General features: G+C 37.0%; 1 protein-coding gene across 1 annotated transcript; it reads left to right on the top strand.

Moving 5' to 3' along the window:
* The first annotated feature begins 5,490 nt into the window (after positions 1 to 5,490).
* On the top strand, positions 5,491 to 15,809 carry LOC111438656 (heterogeneous nuclear ribonucleoprotein D0-like). Its single transcript, XM_023076526.1, has 14 exons — positions 5,491 to 5,661; positions 5,861 to 6,016; positions 6,187 to 6,276; positions 7,049 to 7,114; positions 7,189 to 7,254; positions 7,448 to 7,533; positions 8,970 to 9,015; positions 9,244 to 9,298; positions 10,995 to 11,071; positions 11,169 to 11,337; positions 11,422 to 11,546; positions 14,647 to 14,751; positions 15,258 to 15,419; positions 15,532 to 15,809. Exons 1-14 carry the CDS (start codon positions 5,506 to 5,508, stop codon positions 15,592 to 15,594), a joined length of 1,422 nt encoding a protein of 473 aa, XP_022932294.1. The 5' UTR covers positions 5,491 to 5,505; the 3' UTR covers positions 15,595 to 15,809.
* Positions 15,810 to 17,885: the final 2,076 nt, after the last annotated feature.

The raw sequence follows: 17,885 nt of genomic DNA, 5'->3' as shown, positions 1-17,885 counted from the left end.
ATAGGCATTTCGGGTAGATTAAGTATCATATACGGGTGACTGGAGAGTAATGCCTAATTGTGAACTTTTCTAGAGTTGTCAGAGTTTACTTGATACATAAAGTTTAGTGGTCACCCTACGAAGGTTCCAGGAGTCGTATTGGGTATACTATTGGGGAACACCCAATAGACAGATACATATGGGGGATAGGCAGTCGAAGTACTTGTCTGTTCATAGGTTGATTTACCTCAAACACACGAGACTTACCCCACAGCCAGGTATAAATGCAATTTGACTCATGCACAATTAATGTAAGGTTGATGACGAACTCTGGAGAACGAAAGCATAAAGTTAAGCACATATGAAATCCTACATTATGGCCCCAAAAGGGTTAGGTATTGTAACACCCGCTCATCGATAATGCGATTAACAGGAGTTACCATCGACACTAATAACAAACTTTGACATCCAATCATAAATTTCCAAAACATTCCAATAAAAAACATTTCAATAACATTAAGTAAAATACTAAAAAAAACAGTTATGTTTAAAATGTTATTAACCAACAAAAATCTTAACAACGAAAACATATTAACATAAACAGACCCAGACATGGATTCCCAGTAGTCTCTAGCCCGCTGGTCTCGTACTCGGTTGGCCTGCATCATCTAAATCTGGAAAGAAAAGTTAGAATAATTTTGATGAGTAATTAGATTACCCATAAGTAGCGAACTTATCTTTCATGAGTTCATAACTAATCTTTTCAGGTGTTTTAAGTTTTATTCGCCATTAACTCCTAGTTTTTCTTACCAGGGTCATCTGTTCATTAATGAGGTATCTCAACTATCTCCAGCTTAAGTTACTGACTCTCTCTTGATATCCTTATCTAGAATTTTCGGACTCATATGTAAGACTCGCTCTCGGTCAAATACAGCCCGTCTACTAATTTCTCTAGCAGCCTGTTTATCTCATATACCAACGGTCAGGAGTACTCATGCTCTCTGACTTAGCATACAACGCGTTGGTCAGGAACTCCGCGGGAATTAGTAGACTATCATACTCATATAAATAAGTCATGGCTCAACAACCAATAAGCATATCCTAGAGTCATAACCTTTCCATTAACATGCATAACGTACTCACATTTACTGCATGCTTTCATACATTTATCATGTTCAACACATAGAACATTCTGGTAATCATTTATATCATGCTTACATCACAGGCAAGCAATCACAATGTATCATAAACATTCAATATCATCAAAGCTCATCTTAACATACTAAGCTCTTAATCAGGTAAACAACATACTCACATGTTGTAAAACAAGTTAAGAACTAGTTCAAAAATCGATATGCTACTAACTTGGTTTCAAACTCCTTTTCCCCTTGAATGAGTATTCCAACACAATTTCTTCCTATTAGACCTATATTTTACCAATTTCAACCTAAGTATAGACCAATTTTGATAGGACAGGTCAAAAGGAGTTGAACGGGACAAACCGAGAGCCAAAATAACTTCTCACGCGCCAACACAAGTTCAGGGGTAATTTCTCACGCGCCTGGTCCGCGCACAGCCGCACTCTCACTCGCGGCCTCCCACGCGCCTTGCGTGTACCGCACACGCGTCTTCTTCTTCCTTTTGGTTTCCTGCGATTTTTAAACTTTCCTATTAATGCCCGTTATGTCTCGAAGCCATATTCCATCTCTACAGCTCAGATTTCGTTCTGACTTCTTCTACAACTTTATAGATCTTCTAATTATGGTTCTAACAAGCCCTATTTCATAATTTATTATGGAATATGAACCAAGATATCGAGATTTAAAGGTTCGGTGATATGGATTTTTCGTTACCTTCAAATAACCGTCCGATTCAGCTCGTGGCCGTGTCCCCTTCCTCAAAGGATTCCTCAGCAACAACCTCTCTTTCCGTACCCTCGATTGACAACCAAACTTAAGCAACTCAAACTCGAAATCTCAGAATTTTTTTTCCTCCTCTGTTTTCTGAGTTTTCATCTGTCTGCTGCTCTTCGTTTTTTTTTTTAAAGCCTAATCAACTCCCTAATTTGCTTCCAGACCATCTAGCAAACCCTTCATCATTCCAACACCTCCGGCCCACGCGTCCATTCCCCCTTATGGCTTTACAGCTGCTTCACCGCTGCCGTGTTTTCGTTTATTTATTTATTTAATTTCCTTATTTACCAATTTTATTATTATTAATATTATTATTATTAACAAACACAACAACAAATAAATACAAAATACATATTATCATTACTATTTTAGGTTATTACAGTTATACACCCCTAGAGCAAGAATATATAGGATTTTAGGTACGTATGAGCCTTATAAGGCTAGTCTAGACTACATGTCATGGTATTGGCTAACGTAAGAGTAAGTTTATTAGCACATAAATTAAGAAACCGTCGTAAAGATTAAGTCCAACGAGAGTTTACAAGTAGGTGCTTACTGAATATCTTTATATTTATTATTGTTATTCTTTATTTTTTAGATGGAGTGTTAACTACGGTTGATGACAAGAGCGTGCAGAGTCGTACAGCTGCATGAGAAACCCCTAGATCGAGTATTTTCCTCGTGTCATTTTTAATATTACTTTAATGTTATTTACCTTGAAAGTTGTGTTATTTTGTAACTGAATCATTTGAACTTATGCCACCTTTGACACTCCAGCCCACATCAACGATGCCTGTGACCCAAATCGCTCTAGCCCATACTGCAATCGTCAATCCACCCAATGATCCATGTAGTCCATCCCATATGCTACTCCGACCTAGTAGGCATGCTAGTGGCTATGTCGCCCACCAACATGTCCAACCCACATCAACGACGCCTGCGACCCATACCGCTCTAGTTCATACTGCAATCGCTAATCTAACTCAATGATTCATGCAGTCCATCCCCTATGCTACTCCAACCCAGTAGGCGTGCCAGTGGCTCTGTCGCCCACCAACGATCCAACTTGTGATGCCATGGCCTATCTACGCCAACCCATGCATGATGGAAGAGAATGAATTCTTCATCCTTGTAAAAGATGCATTGGGAACTCGAACATAAGATCAAGGCTTGTGGTAGCCTCTTGAACAAAATCTCGAGGGATTGGAGAGAAAGTTTCGAGCATTGGCAACCATTTTAATTTTATTAAGAATTAAAACAAAGTAATTAATATGAGAGTAAGAACTCGAACACTAAGTCAAAGCTTGTGGCAGCTCCTTGAAGAAAATCTAGAGGAATTGGAGAGAAATTTCAAGCATTATGAACCATTTTGATTTTATTAAGAATTAAAATAAAGTAATTAATATGAGAGTAAAGACTCTCTTTCGGGTAGGCCTTGAAAGGAGAAGGAAGGCTGGAATGCCAACAAGCGTCTATTATTAAATTCACCCGACCCGATAGTACCCCATTTTTGGAACATCCAGTGCCAAAGTCATTAAATGGGTAAGTCGTCAATCTCTAAAACGGACTATGTAATGTACTTTATCTGCTGGGTTACGGGTGGGCATTTTACCAGAGGTTTCTATTGTATCAATCTACCCTTGTTTAATTCCTGTTGAAGCATATACTCAGGGGTGCAGGGCGGACGATTTCAAAGCGGACTCCCATTCATTAGATAGAGAAGATCGCCAAGATTTTGTGATCCGCTGTCGAACTTATTCCTTCCCATTCAATGGAAACACAAGATTAAAACTTGTGGGAACATATTAAAGAAGGCTCGTGGGATCCCCTTTAAGAAAAACTTGAAGGATTAGAGAGAAGGTTTCAAGCATTAAAAACCATTTTGATTTTATTAAAAATTAAAATAAAACAATTAATGTTAGAGTAAAAACGGAATACAAGGTCAAAGCTGGTTGGAATCTTGAAAGAAAATCGAAACAAGAACTCGAACCCAAGGTCACGACCCGTGGAAGTTTAACGAGTTTGAACCTAATTCAAATTTTAAATATTTTTATTTAACATCTCTAATATACATTAATTTTCTTTATATTTATGGTATAAATATCATAAATATATTTTTTGTTTTTTATATTTATTTTATAAATATAATAAAAAAAATTTTCTTTTAATATATTAGTTTGTACATTTCACATTAAATCTATTCTTCGGTACATTTAATATATCTAATATATTAAATCTGAACCCTTTAAAATTTTGTTTTAATATATTAAATATTAATCTCAACATTTATGTGATTGTATTTGTTCGCCCTAACAATGAAGCTACTTATTGAGTATTTAAAATGTTTACTATTTCTCGAGATAAAAGTACGACTCCCATGTACGGATGACGAGATCAGTTGAGGAGGACATGGAAACAAAGTCACGATAGTTAGATTTCGGCATTTTAGTCAGTTTTTATGTTAGGACAAGTCAATAGTATCCTAGTAATACTAAGAAGAGAATAGGTTATAACCCTCAGGTTTACTCTTGCCACACTAAATATGTCTAAGAATATACCATAGGAGAGATATGATGACAGCTCTCTACCATTCCTAAGTTTTGTGGCGTAAGCGGCTACCCTGTGACACATACTTGTGTCATAGTGTGGGGAGTGTAGTGAGACAAGCGCCTCGAGCAACTTCCTTTGAAATGGATTTTTCAAGGACAGTGTCGAACGGCACTGGTGTGCTGACATTGCATCTTCATCCATGTATGAGATTTGTAAATGACTTAGCATGGGCATGGGAGAGTCCACACCTCAATATAACCCGCATAGATGGATTTTGGGAGGTCCTAGTGATATGATTGACACATGGGTCATTCTCGATAGACATGTCTGAACAAGCTATGATGATCGATGACATCCCAAGACTTGGGATACATCGTGATATGAGGGTCATGTTGTTGGAACTAAAATGACAAGATGTGATATGACGTAGTACACAAGAGATCTTGACGGGGTCAAGTCGAGGCAAACAACTTGACCTAGTGTAGATGTAAGTTGGTTAAGGTTTTAGACGATTATTAAATATGCACGCGCAAGCGACATCTATAACCAAACAAGCTTAGATTTCTACATTAGTGGTGCTTGGTTAGCCAAGAACCCCGCTAAAGGTCTATTGAAGCCATAAAACTGAGTGAAAAATATAAATAAAGTTTGAGTTCTTTTAAAACTTATCATAAATATGTCAAGATCATGATGTCACACGGTTGAAAATATACGACCATGACAAATAACATCTACTTTAAAACTTAAACTGAGACGAATGATGTTATTTTTTCCATTTCCAACTTATTTTATTCTTATGATGTTATTGTTATGTTTGAAATGAATTTTCGAATATTTAAGTCCGTTTAAGTAAATTGTTTAAAAATAAATTTTCACACCATAGGGGTATTTTTGGCAATTTGATGTTAAAGTGATAACTTTGAAGGAAGGACCCACCCACGACTATAGGCGGACGCGTGGCATAAATCCAATGCAACACTACCAATGTTTCCGTACCAGCTGACCGCACAGAACAATTTCTCGTTGCGCTGTCGAAGTCAAAACTCGAGGACCTTAAACATGGATGAAACCTTTAAAGCCCTTTCCGGCCCGTCGTAGGGAGAGAGAAAGAGAGAGAGAGAGAGAGAAGGGAGAGAGAGTGGGAGCGAGAGAGAGAGAGAGAGAGAGAGAGAGACCTGCGTTAGGGTTTTCTGGAAATCCCAGAAATTTTGATAATAAGGTCAGTTGAGTGCGTTATCCACAGATATATACTTTTTTTTCTTTTTCTTGTCTGTTTGATTTGTTATTTTGAAGCTTTAATCGCCAAGAAGAAATTGAATCAGGGAAAAAAAAACGAATGATGAAATCGGTGAGATCGATTTGGTGTTTTGCTATTGTGTGTGAGAAAGAGGTGTGCCTCTTCTTGTTATCATGTGCAGGGAGCGAGTGCGAGAGATTTGGGGAGAGTGAGCGTGGGTCTTAGAGCGAGCGAGCGAGCGAGCGAGGAAGAGGAGGAGGAGAGAGATATACTTTCACTTTTAGGATTCGATTTCTCTGCGTTTACTGCACCATTCATCATGGATCGGAAGCTAGTGGTCAGTATTTTCTTCTTTTCCTATTCAGCTACGTGATTTTTCAGTTGTTTCTTCTATCAAGTAATCGGGTTTCCCCCCAATAGGTTTTTGATTAGGTGTAGGTTAGTTCCTGTTTTCCTCATTAGGTTACCGTTTCAATTCGTGTTACTTATTTATTTTATGAGATTTAGGTTCTTGGTATTCCATGGGACGTCGATACAGAGGCGCTGAGAGAATACATGAGCAAATTTGGGGAGTTGGAGGATTGTATCGTCATGAAGGTTTGCCTTTTACATTCTTCTTGTGTTACATTCGTACTATTCATTATTTCTTATGGTGTTCAAGAAAAAATTATTTTTCCTTGAACATAGTGTTTTTAAAAGCGTGATTGTGCACTCGAGCAAAGTCCCTTCCGGATTTAAGCCCAAGGCACAAGATATTAACTATTTATTTTTTGTAAATAACTTTTTCTATACATGAAAGTAAATAGTATTAAGACTAATAGGATGATGAATTGTTTAAGAAATTAGATATTAGAGTTTGGGGATGAAAAACCAACGTTTTTATGAATATTTTTAGTTTCTTCCCAGTACATTACTGAAAAGAAAAGTAGAGCTTCAAGCATCAAAGTGCCCACCTCTAGCTTTGAGGTGTGCACCGCATCTCAAGTTGGCCTTATTAAGGGTACCTCACCTTTTTGAAGCGACGTGCCCACTGATGGCCTAAGGCTAATTCTAAGAAATTTGTCTAACTATTCGTTAGGCCTTGTTCTCTTGAATGTAAACCCTTTTATGTATGGCTAGTTTTGTTTCTGGTGGCTTCTCTTGTTGGGCTATGGTTTTGGATGGGGCCCACACACACACACACGTATATACTTTTTTTGATGTTTAAATAATGGAAGTTTCTTTCTTGATGAAATATAATTCTTTTTTTCTGTTTTTTTTTCCTGATTGAACATATGTAGATTGTTTATGTGACAATTTTGTATCATTACATCTTTTTTTTATCTCCAAGTCCTTTTATCTTTATAGTCATGACTTTTTTCTATGTCAGGAGAGGTCAACTGGTCGTTCTCGTGGGTTTGGATATGTGACATTTGCAACTGACGAAGATGCTAAGGTAGGAATGTGTTCAATATTTTTCTCTTTTTGCTGACTTGATGTTTCCTGATGCCTAACATCTCTTTGTTGCAGAATGCACTGTCAAGTGAACACTTTCTTGGCAACAGAATGATGGAAGTCAAAATTGCCACACCTAAGGTTAGTCTCTCTCTCTCTCTCTCTCCCCTTTACTTATTTGCACCCCCTTACGCACATTTTCCTTCTCCAGAGGGGTCTTCGTTTTTTTTTATTATGTTTTTAAATAAATAAATCATAAGAAGTGCGAGTTCTTTGTTTTGATGTGCATGCATACAACTGAATTGGAGACTGACTTCATATTTTTTGTCAACAGGAGGAGATGAGAGCACCTCCAAAGAGAGTCACTAGAATCTTTGTAGCAAGGATCTCACAATCTGTGACTGAGGCTGCCTTCCGCAGGTAATTTGGTGTGATTTTGTGCTCTTTCTTCTTCTTCTTCTTCTTCTTTTATATTTCACCTTTTGAGTGAAGATTGTCAGTGACTATATGAAAATGAAAGTTTTCAGTTACTAATATAGAAAAAGGGAGGTTCAGTATATTTGAAAAATATGTTTTGAATTGAAAACCATCTCCTGGAAATGTCAAAATTGTTTATTTCTGGAACTGAAATGGAAGAATCTCATAGTAGGGATGAACGGTTAATTTTAAGGGGGATAAAAAATCAAATTTCCAGCCCATTCTTAAGCATATTTACTTCATCTTTCTGTCATTCTATACTTGAATTCTAGGGAACATGGACATTTTAGCTAGGGTAATATTTTCTATCCATATCGTGTTGAATGTTCCAACGATCTCACATTTGTTGTACATGTGTTGGATACTTGTTAGCACAATTGATATTTATTAGACATTAGTTGAAGATAGTAAATACTAGTCTAACCTTTTGTAGATTTGTTACATATATTAATGGTAGAAGTGTTAATTAAAATAAATAGTAACACTGGACAAAATAATATATTTTGGGAGTAAAATACGTCAGTTCTTTTTATAAGCATGCAAATATATAGGCTTGGCGACTTTAGATTTCTGTAGGTATAAAAACTGTATATATCTAGAACAATTTGTATTTTCAAATAGCGTGTCCTTCGTGTTGTGTCTATGTACTAGATTTTTAGAAAATAACGTTTCATCATATCCCTTAAAATATTGAGATTTGTTAAAATATACATTTTTCAAATACATAGGATTGGCGACTTTAGATTTCTGTAGGTATAAAAACTATTTATAGTTAGAACAATTTATATTCTTAATTAGTGTGTCCTTCGTATTGTCTTTATGTTCTAGAATTTTAGAAAATAACGTTCCATCATACCTGTTTAAAATACACAGATTTATTAAAATACACATTTTTCCAAATATATATCATTTTTATGCCAGAAGGAAATTCAAAGTCAATGAGTATATGCATTTATATGCTGAAAAAATTTGTTTGATATATTCCGCTCTCAAAAAACTTCTCTGGGTCCCTTCAGTTTGAAATGGGGATACTGGCAGGGACAAATTTTTTTAAATTTAATTAGGGGATGGATTGGGCATGCATTTCCTACTTGAATGTTTCCCCAAATTATTATAGTTGTATTATTTACTTAAATGCAACTTCTGGGAAAGCCGTCATCCTGATGGGATCGTGGAGAGACGAGTTTTAGTATCCATCAGACAGCATCAGGCCATGTAGAATCAACTAAGACATTAGTCAAGCATTTTGTAGCAGACTTGCAATGTTTGTCTTCAGAAATGGATACATGCTTTCATTTATGATTTGACGACCCTTTTTCTAGTATGGTTTTCAATTCAGGATAAATATGAACTTTACGGTGCTCTAATGTTTGTTGCAGTCATTTTGAGAAATACGGAGAGATAACAGATCTTTACATGCCAAAGGTACGGTTTCGTCTACACCAAAGTTGGAAATTAGTTCTGTGGTTCTCCTACCAACTGTTATGTATAAAAGTCCATCAGAAAGGGGATTTTTATTCTTATTTTTACTTGTCAGGTGTCCATGTACTATGCAAATTGGGAAACATACATTTTATATATTGATTTATGACCACATATGGTTCACCCATGCTCATGTGCAATCTACAATGTATTACTTGATGAATTATTCAGGACCAGGGATCCAAAATCCATCGTGGAATAGGTTTCATCACCTTTGCAAGTTCAGGTTGGATTATATTTTTATATTGATATGTGATTCTAGAGTGCAAGTTGTCAATTTTAGTTTGTTTATTCAATTGCTGAAAATGTACCATCCACACTGGGAAGTAATTTGTGTACATATTGAGTAGTTGTGTTTTCTGATACTGTTCGAATGGCATGATTATTATTATTATTATATTGAACCAAGCTTCGAACAGGAATAAGTAAAAGAATATAATGGACATACAAAAAGAGTCAAACTAATAGAAGGGACTCCAATCTAACAAAATAAAACCGGAAGGATAATTACAGAAGTCCTCATGTACCAAAGCCTACAGAGAAACTTAAAACATTACAAGAGAGTGAGAAACCAGACCTCCTGTATTTAGATGTGCTCCTTGGCTCCTAGCATTTATGTCTTGCCTTGTTTCTTGAATTTAGTCTGGAAGGAAATGTAGTGAAAATGGCCAATTGATATAAACAGTGGTTAAACTACAGTTACGAATGGTAGTTTAGTTTTTCCTTGCCTTTGTTTTCTCTCTTTTTTTCACTGATCTCATGAGGATAAACATCTCAAAGAAATGCCATCTCATAGAAATTCACGTTCTTTTCTTGGTTGGTTGACCATGGTTGAAGATTCTTGATGTCATCTAGAGGTTGTCTTCTCTTGTTCTTAGGGCACAATGGTATGCCCTTTATAAAGGGTGGTGGAGGATCTGGACCATATCCTTTGAATGTGCACCTTTTCAACTTGTTATTCGGAAAATTCTCCCAGTTGTTTGGATGATCTATTTATTTTTAATAAGAAACTGATATTTGATTGAGAAATATTTAAGAATCTACAAGGGGATTGAGTGATTTTGATTGACCCAGTTATCATGAAGGACGGAGGGAGTTTGTTTTCCGTAATGATTTTGTTCAATGAAGCATAACACACTTGACGGGTATTGGACACTCTTATGCTTGTAAGAAACAAGGTAGGAACTTGTTAGCTCACATGCGATAAACACTAGTTGTACTTGTACAAATTGACTACAAGTTGGGGGAAGTTGTTTGGCATGCATTGAACATTTGTTAACCATAATGAATAGCACATATTAACAGATGTCATAAACAATAAATTTTGAGGGTGGAATCGCATATAAATACAAATCTAAATCTTAACAACTTCAAATTTCTCTCATATTGTAGTGATATATATACTTTTAAGACTCTAAATTTCACTAAATGTATCCTTGGACTTTTTTTAAAGATAATGTAGCACCATGTTTTTGGGAAGTTTTCTCTCTCTTTTTTCTTTTGGATTTACTTTTGAACTTTTAGATAGAGAGTATAAGCAGTTGTTTTAACCGATTGAGAGTTCTTGGGATAAAGTTGGGACGTACCCACTTTTATAGTTCATTTTTTGAGTCCTTTTGACTAAATATTGTTGTGACATTTATGCCATTAATTCTTGGATCCTTTTCTTGTAATTTTTGTTTTTGTTCTTTACATGATCTCCTTTTGGTCGGACTTCATCATGCTTTTTCAAGAGGGCTTTTTTATTTTTTATTTTTCCCTTAAGTGTACCTTGGCTTGATATTGCCTCTCTTTCCTTCCAATTTTGTTTTCTTGACAATACGCATTGTATGTTTTCACATTTATGTAAAATTAAAGTGCCTTTTCATGGTTGCCTTTTGTTCAACGTGAAGGCATTAAATGTTGTAATTTTTATCTTGCAGATTCTGTGGAAAGTTTGATGGCTGAAACTCATGAATTAGGAGGTTCTACTGTGGTTGTTGATAGAGCAACCCCCAAGGCAAGATTTTGCAATTTCTACTGAACATAATATGTGCCTTAATTTTTTAGTTACGTATTAAATTTATATGTCTAATAAAAGTTTGCTATATTTCCAGGATGATGATTTCAGGCCTATTGGGAAAATGCCGCAAGGGGGTGGGGGTGGGGGTGGGGGTGGTGGTGGGGGTGGATATGGCGCATACAGTGCTTATATTTCTGCAGCAACAAGATATGCAGCACTTGGTGCTCCTACCTTATACGACCATCCAGGCCCAGTTTATGGGAGTATGTATTTCTGTCAGTGCCTTTGTTCATGTGATGCTGGCCTGGGTAAATATTGTTATGATGATTTACTGTGTTGTGGAGCAGGAAGGGAATTTCGAGGGATGGGAAAAAAGATTTTTGTTGGTAGGCTCCCACAAGAAGCATCTGCTGATGATCTCCGCCAGTACTTTGGTAGATTTGGCCGTATATTGGATGTCTATGTTCCCAAGGTAAAAACTAAATTTAGTTAATGCTGCTGCTTTTGTGAGAGTGGCTGATTTGAGAGATTCGTGATAGGCCTAAAGTTATCGTTATTATTGATTAATTGTCTCGACCCAATTTTTGAACTTCCCGGAGCACGGATTGTGACGTGGGCTGACTCGACGGGGTTAAAATACAGTAGATCTTTTTGTGTTTTAAAAACAAGAGACTTGGAAAAGTTTAGAACATTTATTTACAATTTTAAGATATGGTTTGTAAGTTCGGATACACAAGGAAACAAAATTCAAAATGATAGACAAAAGAAGAAATAAAATGGTGGAGGCTATTGACCCTAGGTTTAGATCTCTGTGGTACTTGCTCCAAATCTTCCCGCCCACGACCAACATCAAGTTGTCACTTGAAAAAACATGTAAAAACTAGATTGAGTATAAATCTCAGTAGGCTCTTAATCGTGTCCATGGTGGACGCTAAGGTATTATACTCTATAACCCGACAAAATGCTTAACATGGTTTTTGGTCTGAGGACCTTGGTCTTAAGTCATGGGCCTTAAGTCATAGTGCTTGGTCAGTCTGGTGCCTAGCCTTGGCTTATGTACTTGTATGATCCTTTGTCCTTGGACGAGTTTAAGGAGAGTAGATCTCATTGGGCTGTCCACTTCCACTCTATGCACAATGCTTAACACTAGTCCGGGTCCTCAAGCACTCCCCCTGGAAGATCTACTAGGTTGTGAACAACATGAACTCAATCATAATATCTATGTCGGGATTTGGATCAGGATTGAAATCCGAATTTGGCCATGTTGCTTCCATATTTCTCTGCGTACCTTGTGACATAGTCCGGGTTCTAACATCTTGCATAGCAGGCTAGGTGGGGAAACATGCGATTATGATGCACTTGTATCGGGAGGTCTAGGGTAAATTTGGGTATAAGATGGGCTTGAATAGAGTAGTACCCAACAGTTTGAGTGTCATGGTAGGCTTAGGGCTTGGGTTGTGCAAAGTTCTGGGAACCAGCCTACTTGGCTGGGCTCTTGACCCTGGAGTGACATCTTAGGTCATAAGTTCATGGGTTCTAGCACTAAGGGTCCATGATAATGCTTAAGTCACAACCTAGGCATAAGACGTGTCATTATGTTCACAAGCCCTAATACAAACATATAGGTCATAATCATGTCAACATTCCATGATCCCATGCACAATGTCATAGGTAAGAGTCACGTCTGGTTCAAGTCAAAATGGCTACTTGCTCGGTTGTGTCCAGGACCTTGGTTCTCGCAACCCAGATGTCCAAAACTCCCATTTTTCTTGTATAGGACCTTAGGGAGTTAATTTTAAGGAACCAAAAACCATTGGGTGAGAAATGGTCTGGAAGAGGGTTAAAAGCCACAAAAATCATGGAAAGGTAGTTTGGGTGTAAAGAACCGGCCATGTCATTGTCTTTGAATCTCAAGACTGAGGGAAGATGATGTACTGTGGCTTGATATATTTGAAACTTGCCTCCTGTAGTCTTGTACAATGGTTATCTCTCCTCAGTTCCTTCTACGAATTTGTAGAGGAGATGTTAAGGAAGGCCTAAGAGCTGGTTTCGTGGACTTTGGTGTACTGTAGACGGAGTTATTTTCCGAAGAAAACCCCCTTGAAAACCAACCTTCTTGCTGGAGCTATCCCATGGCTATCCTCTATTCGTTTAGGCACTTCTTGAGCTTATTAGCCCTTGAGTCCTTTCACAAGAACCCTCCTTTTCTTCCCCTTAAGCTGATGAGACAGGCCTCATGTGACGAATTTGTATGTAGCTTTCCAATTTGAGGGTCGAAGGCTATGGTTTTATGTGTCAATAATAGCGATTTAGCTTCTTATTGGGTGGAGCATTCTAGGCGTCCTCAGCCCTCGATCCCTTCATGAAAAGGTTCCCTTTAGTTGGCACAAATTAAAAAAGAATTAGTTTAACTCGGACTCCCAGAAATCAAATGGAACATGTCTTATTGGACGAATTTTTGTGTGAGCTTTGAATTGGATTTCCACCCTTCCCTCGAATATGGCTTCTAAAATCTTGAATTGGGGGATTGTGATCTAGACGTTTTTCAACCTTTGTGCTCTAAAGGAAACTTGTTGGAAATCCTTTTATGAAGCTGAAGAAAGTGGTTTGGGCTCAATTGGTGGAGTGCAGCTCCCAAATTTTGATGAAAACTGAGAGCAAGAAATCCAAAAAAGAAATGCTTATTTCTTAAGTTTGGATGATCCTTAGCACTTGTTTCTTGCTCCAAATCCTTGCCCAAGGTTCCACATACCTTGAAAGCTCCCGAATTGACCTGAATTTGGAGTGAGTTTTTGGAGTTTTTGCCAGAAAAATCCCCTCCATCCCCAGCCCCTTACCGACTTCAATTTCTAATTTCCGCTGTTGGATGTTTAGATGGCAGGGAATGTGATCTAGATGTTTTCAACCTTCGTGTTCTAAAGGAAACGTGTTGGAAATCCTTTTATGAAGCCGAAGGAAGTGGTTTGGGCTCCATTGGTGGAGTACAGCTCCCAAATTTTGATGAAAACCAAGAGCAAGAAATCCATCCTTGCCCAAGGTTCCTTATTTATAGCCTAGGCCTCCTCATTTTCCCGAATTGACCTGAAGTTGGAGTTGAGATTTTTGAGTTTTCGCTTTTCCTAATTTCCACAATTGGATGTTTAGATGGCAGGGTTTCATTGGTCATATAAAAAATTCAGGCGATGTCGACGGTTGGATTGTCGGTCATTTTAAAAACACTCCGATGAGCCAAATCTAAGCATAATTTGTGTAGTATGGCTGTTTTTGCGAAAATCTTTTGGGGCTATTTTTCAAAGTTCTCCTTTTCAAATATTTTATTATTATTTTTTCAAATTTTTTCTAAAATTCTTTTTCCTTATTTTGGGCACTTTTTCCTTCTTGGGCTGGTTGAGATTCCTTTTCTATAATTAATTAAAAATTGAAGAAGTTTCATGAAAATGAAAAATTACATTCTTGCCCTCCTTTCTTTACTATTTCTTTCAAACTTTTTTAGGGCCTTACAAAATCATGTTTGGGTGTTATTAATTTCCTCTTGGTCATTACAACTCCCCTTGTGTGTTACATTATTATAGGATCCTAAAAGATCTGGTCATCGAGGTTTTGGTTTTGTAACTTTTGCTGAAGATGGTGTAGCGGATCGTGTATCTCGAAGATCTCATGAGATTTGTGGACAACAGGTAGACATCTGCCTGTCACTTTGCTTCCTAGAAAGAATCATAATTGTCCATTTGAACATGTGCTCGAATGCTTAGATTCGAGTGTTTGTAATGCATGTTTGTAGACGATATTATACTTTTTGGGTTTGGACCCTTTCTGTTATTTTTCTTTTTGTTCCTCTATGTAGGCATTCTCTGTGGTGGGTTGATTCTTGTTTTTGTATTTCCCATTATGTTTTTAGTGGTTGAAACTAGAAAGTTGTCAGTCTTGCTGTTTCCATACACACTTCAGTCTTGCAGATGGTTTTACTTTTCCAAATCTATTTTTATGAGAGAAAGCAATACTTGATTTGAGGTTCTTTCTGCTGTTGGTCTGTCATTTAGGTGGAGTGGTTATAACTTTATAATTACTACAAAACCTTTAATCATGGGTCATGAAATATTGTTTGTTTGCCTAGTGTTCTACTAACACCTTTACTTCACTTCAATCAAGAATATAAGCTCACCGTCGCAGTCGGAATCTGCAGGTTGCTATCGATTCAGCCACTCCTCTTGATGATGAAGCTGGAGCTGGAGCAGCTGGAGCAAGTGGAAGTTTTATGATGAACAGCGCCGCAGAATCGTTCGGTGGCTATGCGGGACCTATGAGGACTTATGGAAGGATGTATGGAAGCCTGGATTTCGATGATGTAAGTGGCGCTTCTTCTGTTGTTTTGGTTCCAATTTGAATGAATTATATATTTAGGTTTTTAAAAGTTAGTTGGGAACATGATTTGTGTTGTTGTTGTTGTTGTTATGCAGTGGGGTTATGGAATTGGTGGAGGAAGGCCATCTAGAGGAGACTGGAGGTATCGGCCATACTGAAGAATTGGCCTATAATACTATCTATGAGGAAGAAAGATAAATGTATGCTTATTGCATTATTTATTTATGCTTTGTTTTCTTAAAAGAGCTGGAAAACCTCTCAATCACACGTATGGTTGTTGTTGGGAAGGTTGTGGTTAGAAGTGTTATTAGTTGTTGTATTCTTCTCTAACTCTGCTTTAAAATTAATCAATTTTTGGAATTCTTAGGATGCTTTTTTGGATGACTAATTAAATATGTTATTTTCTCATTCTCTCTGTTTCTTCCTTCAATATTCACTTTAATGTTTCTCCACTTTTTTCTTTTCCTTTTAAATTTTTGTGACAAGAAATATTGGTAGGAAGCGACTTCGGACTTGGACTTAGGACGTATGGACTGTTAGTATGGTTTTAAGTACGAAATGAGCATGAAAATAGCTAGCTAAGCCTAGGATTATGAATTAATGACGGTTTATCTCGATTGCATGCCTTAGGAGGACTTCTCCTAGGAAGAATTTGACTATGATTGATCTAAATTCATTAAGATCTTGGCATGACTTGATTGACCATATTTGGTCTGATATGCAAAGTACTAGGTGTCGACTTGATACACTCTTTTTAGCATTGCTTCTGTGATCTTTCAACCAGAACGCTGGGAGAAAACTTAATCAAGTCATTTTAAGCATTAGGTGAATAATTGAGTTATGGTCAATTTTTTTCTTGATGATTTTGAGTCGAATATTCATTAAGAAACACAAAAATTAGTTTTTGACTACTTTTTGATGGTCAATAAATTCTTTTGAATTAAGAATTGAAATAAAATAATGCCGATTATCTAAGAACTTAGTGACGTTTCGGGGATGAAATTTGGCCATAGGATTGATGAGCAAATATTGGACCGGAAAGCATAAGTTACCTCGTTCGTGCTTCCTTCCTGCTACCATCTTCGGAGGATGCCCTCCTATCTCCAAATTGAGCTTCTTTTGGGCCGACTTTTTTTCTACGATTTTCATTTAAACTTTTTGATGCATTATTAATAAGTAGTTCCTAGAAGCCATTTAGTATATTCAAAATGAGATGTACTAAAACCACAATTATGAGAGAAAAAAAAAAAATAGCAATATTTGTATGACCTTTCAATTGTAGCAATATTTGTATGACCTTTCAATTGAAACCTTAAACGAAAACCCTGATTAGATCATCAAGTGTTAGTGGAAAGTTGAGTTATGGTTTAACAATTTTCGATATTATTGTGATGTGAGCATGTTATGCTGTGAAACTCGATATGTTAGGTTATATTGTAATTATGAGATAACTATGTTATGGAACATCTTGTTGACCCATTATGCCGTATGGAATGATGTGTTATATCATATTATACACTACATTAGGATTTACAGGAAATGATTAAGTTATGTATAAAATGAACGATGGTATAACTTGTGTTATAATACATGCCATAATTTTAAACTATGGGGACTTCATGCATGTTGTGCTTTCCTACTATGATTAGTATGAACGCATACACTATGATATTATGATATGATATTCTGCACACCATGATACTAAATGTGCTCCCTTCCCTCCACAGTATACCAATAACATGAGTGTATGCTAGTCGAAGGCCAGGTCCAAGAGTACGTATACAAGCTTGCTTGGAGGTTCATGTGCGCGTACTTGGGTTGTGTTTAGAGAAAGTACTACACATCTGATTTTGCCCGGATTGGAAGTAGAGACCAAGACCATGTTTTGATGTTTTATGAAATGATAGGTCCCAAACATGGTTGTGTGCGATTGTATTTTTAGGGTTGCTCTGCCTTTAGAGGGGTGATAGGTCCCAGACTCGTTGTACTATAAACTCGCCTTTAGAGGGGTAAGGGACCACATGGGTAGACTGAGTAGCTGGTAGACACATAAGGTTGCTCTCCTAAATCCTGATTGTTTGGTTTTTCTTATGGAAGGGTCACCGGTTAACCTAACACAGATGTATTCAGACGAGATGACATACTGTCCAATGAGATGTGATGAGGCTGCGCCTCAAACAAGGATACCGAATGTTCACTATTGGAGCTATGTAAGCATACTAAGCATGAGAACATAAAGTTTGTTCACCCCGAGATGAGATTAGTCGTCCAGGAGATTTGCGACGCTAAAACTTGGTGGGCAGATTTCAAACCCAGATAGGGTCTACGATACATAAGAGAATTGCTCAGAACTTTGAGACCTATTTAGAAGCTCAGATAGCTGTGGATTAGACCCGAACTCCTTAGAGCAAAAAAAAAAAAAAAAAAAAAAAAAAAAAAAAAAAAAAAA

The sequence above is a fragment of the Cucurbita moschata genome, unplaced genomic scaffold, assembly GCF_002738365.1.
Source record: "Cucurbita moschata cultivar Rifu unplaced genomic scaffold, Cmos_1.0 Cmo_Scf00080, whole genome shotgun sequence".
NCBI lineage: Eukaryota > Viridiplantae > Streptophyta > Magnoliopsida > Cucurbitales > Cucurbitaceae > Cucurbita > Cucurbita moschata.
This window is presented reverse-complemented; position numbering and strand designations above follow the sequence as displayed.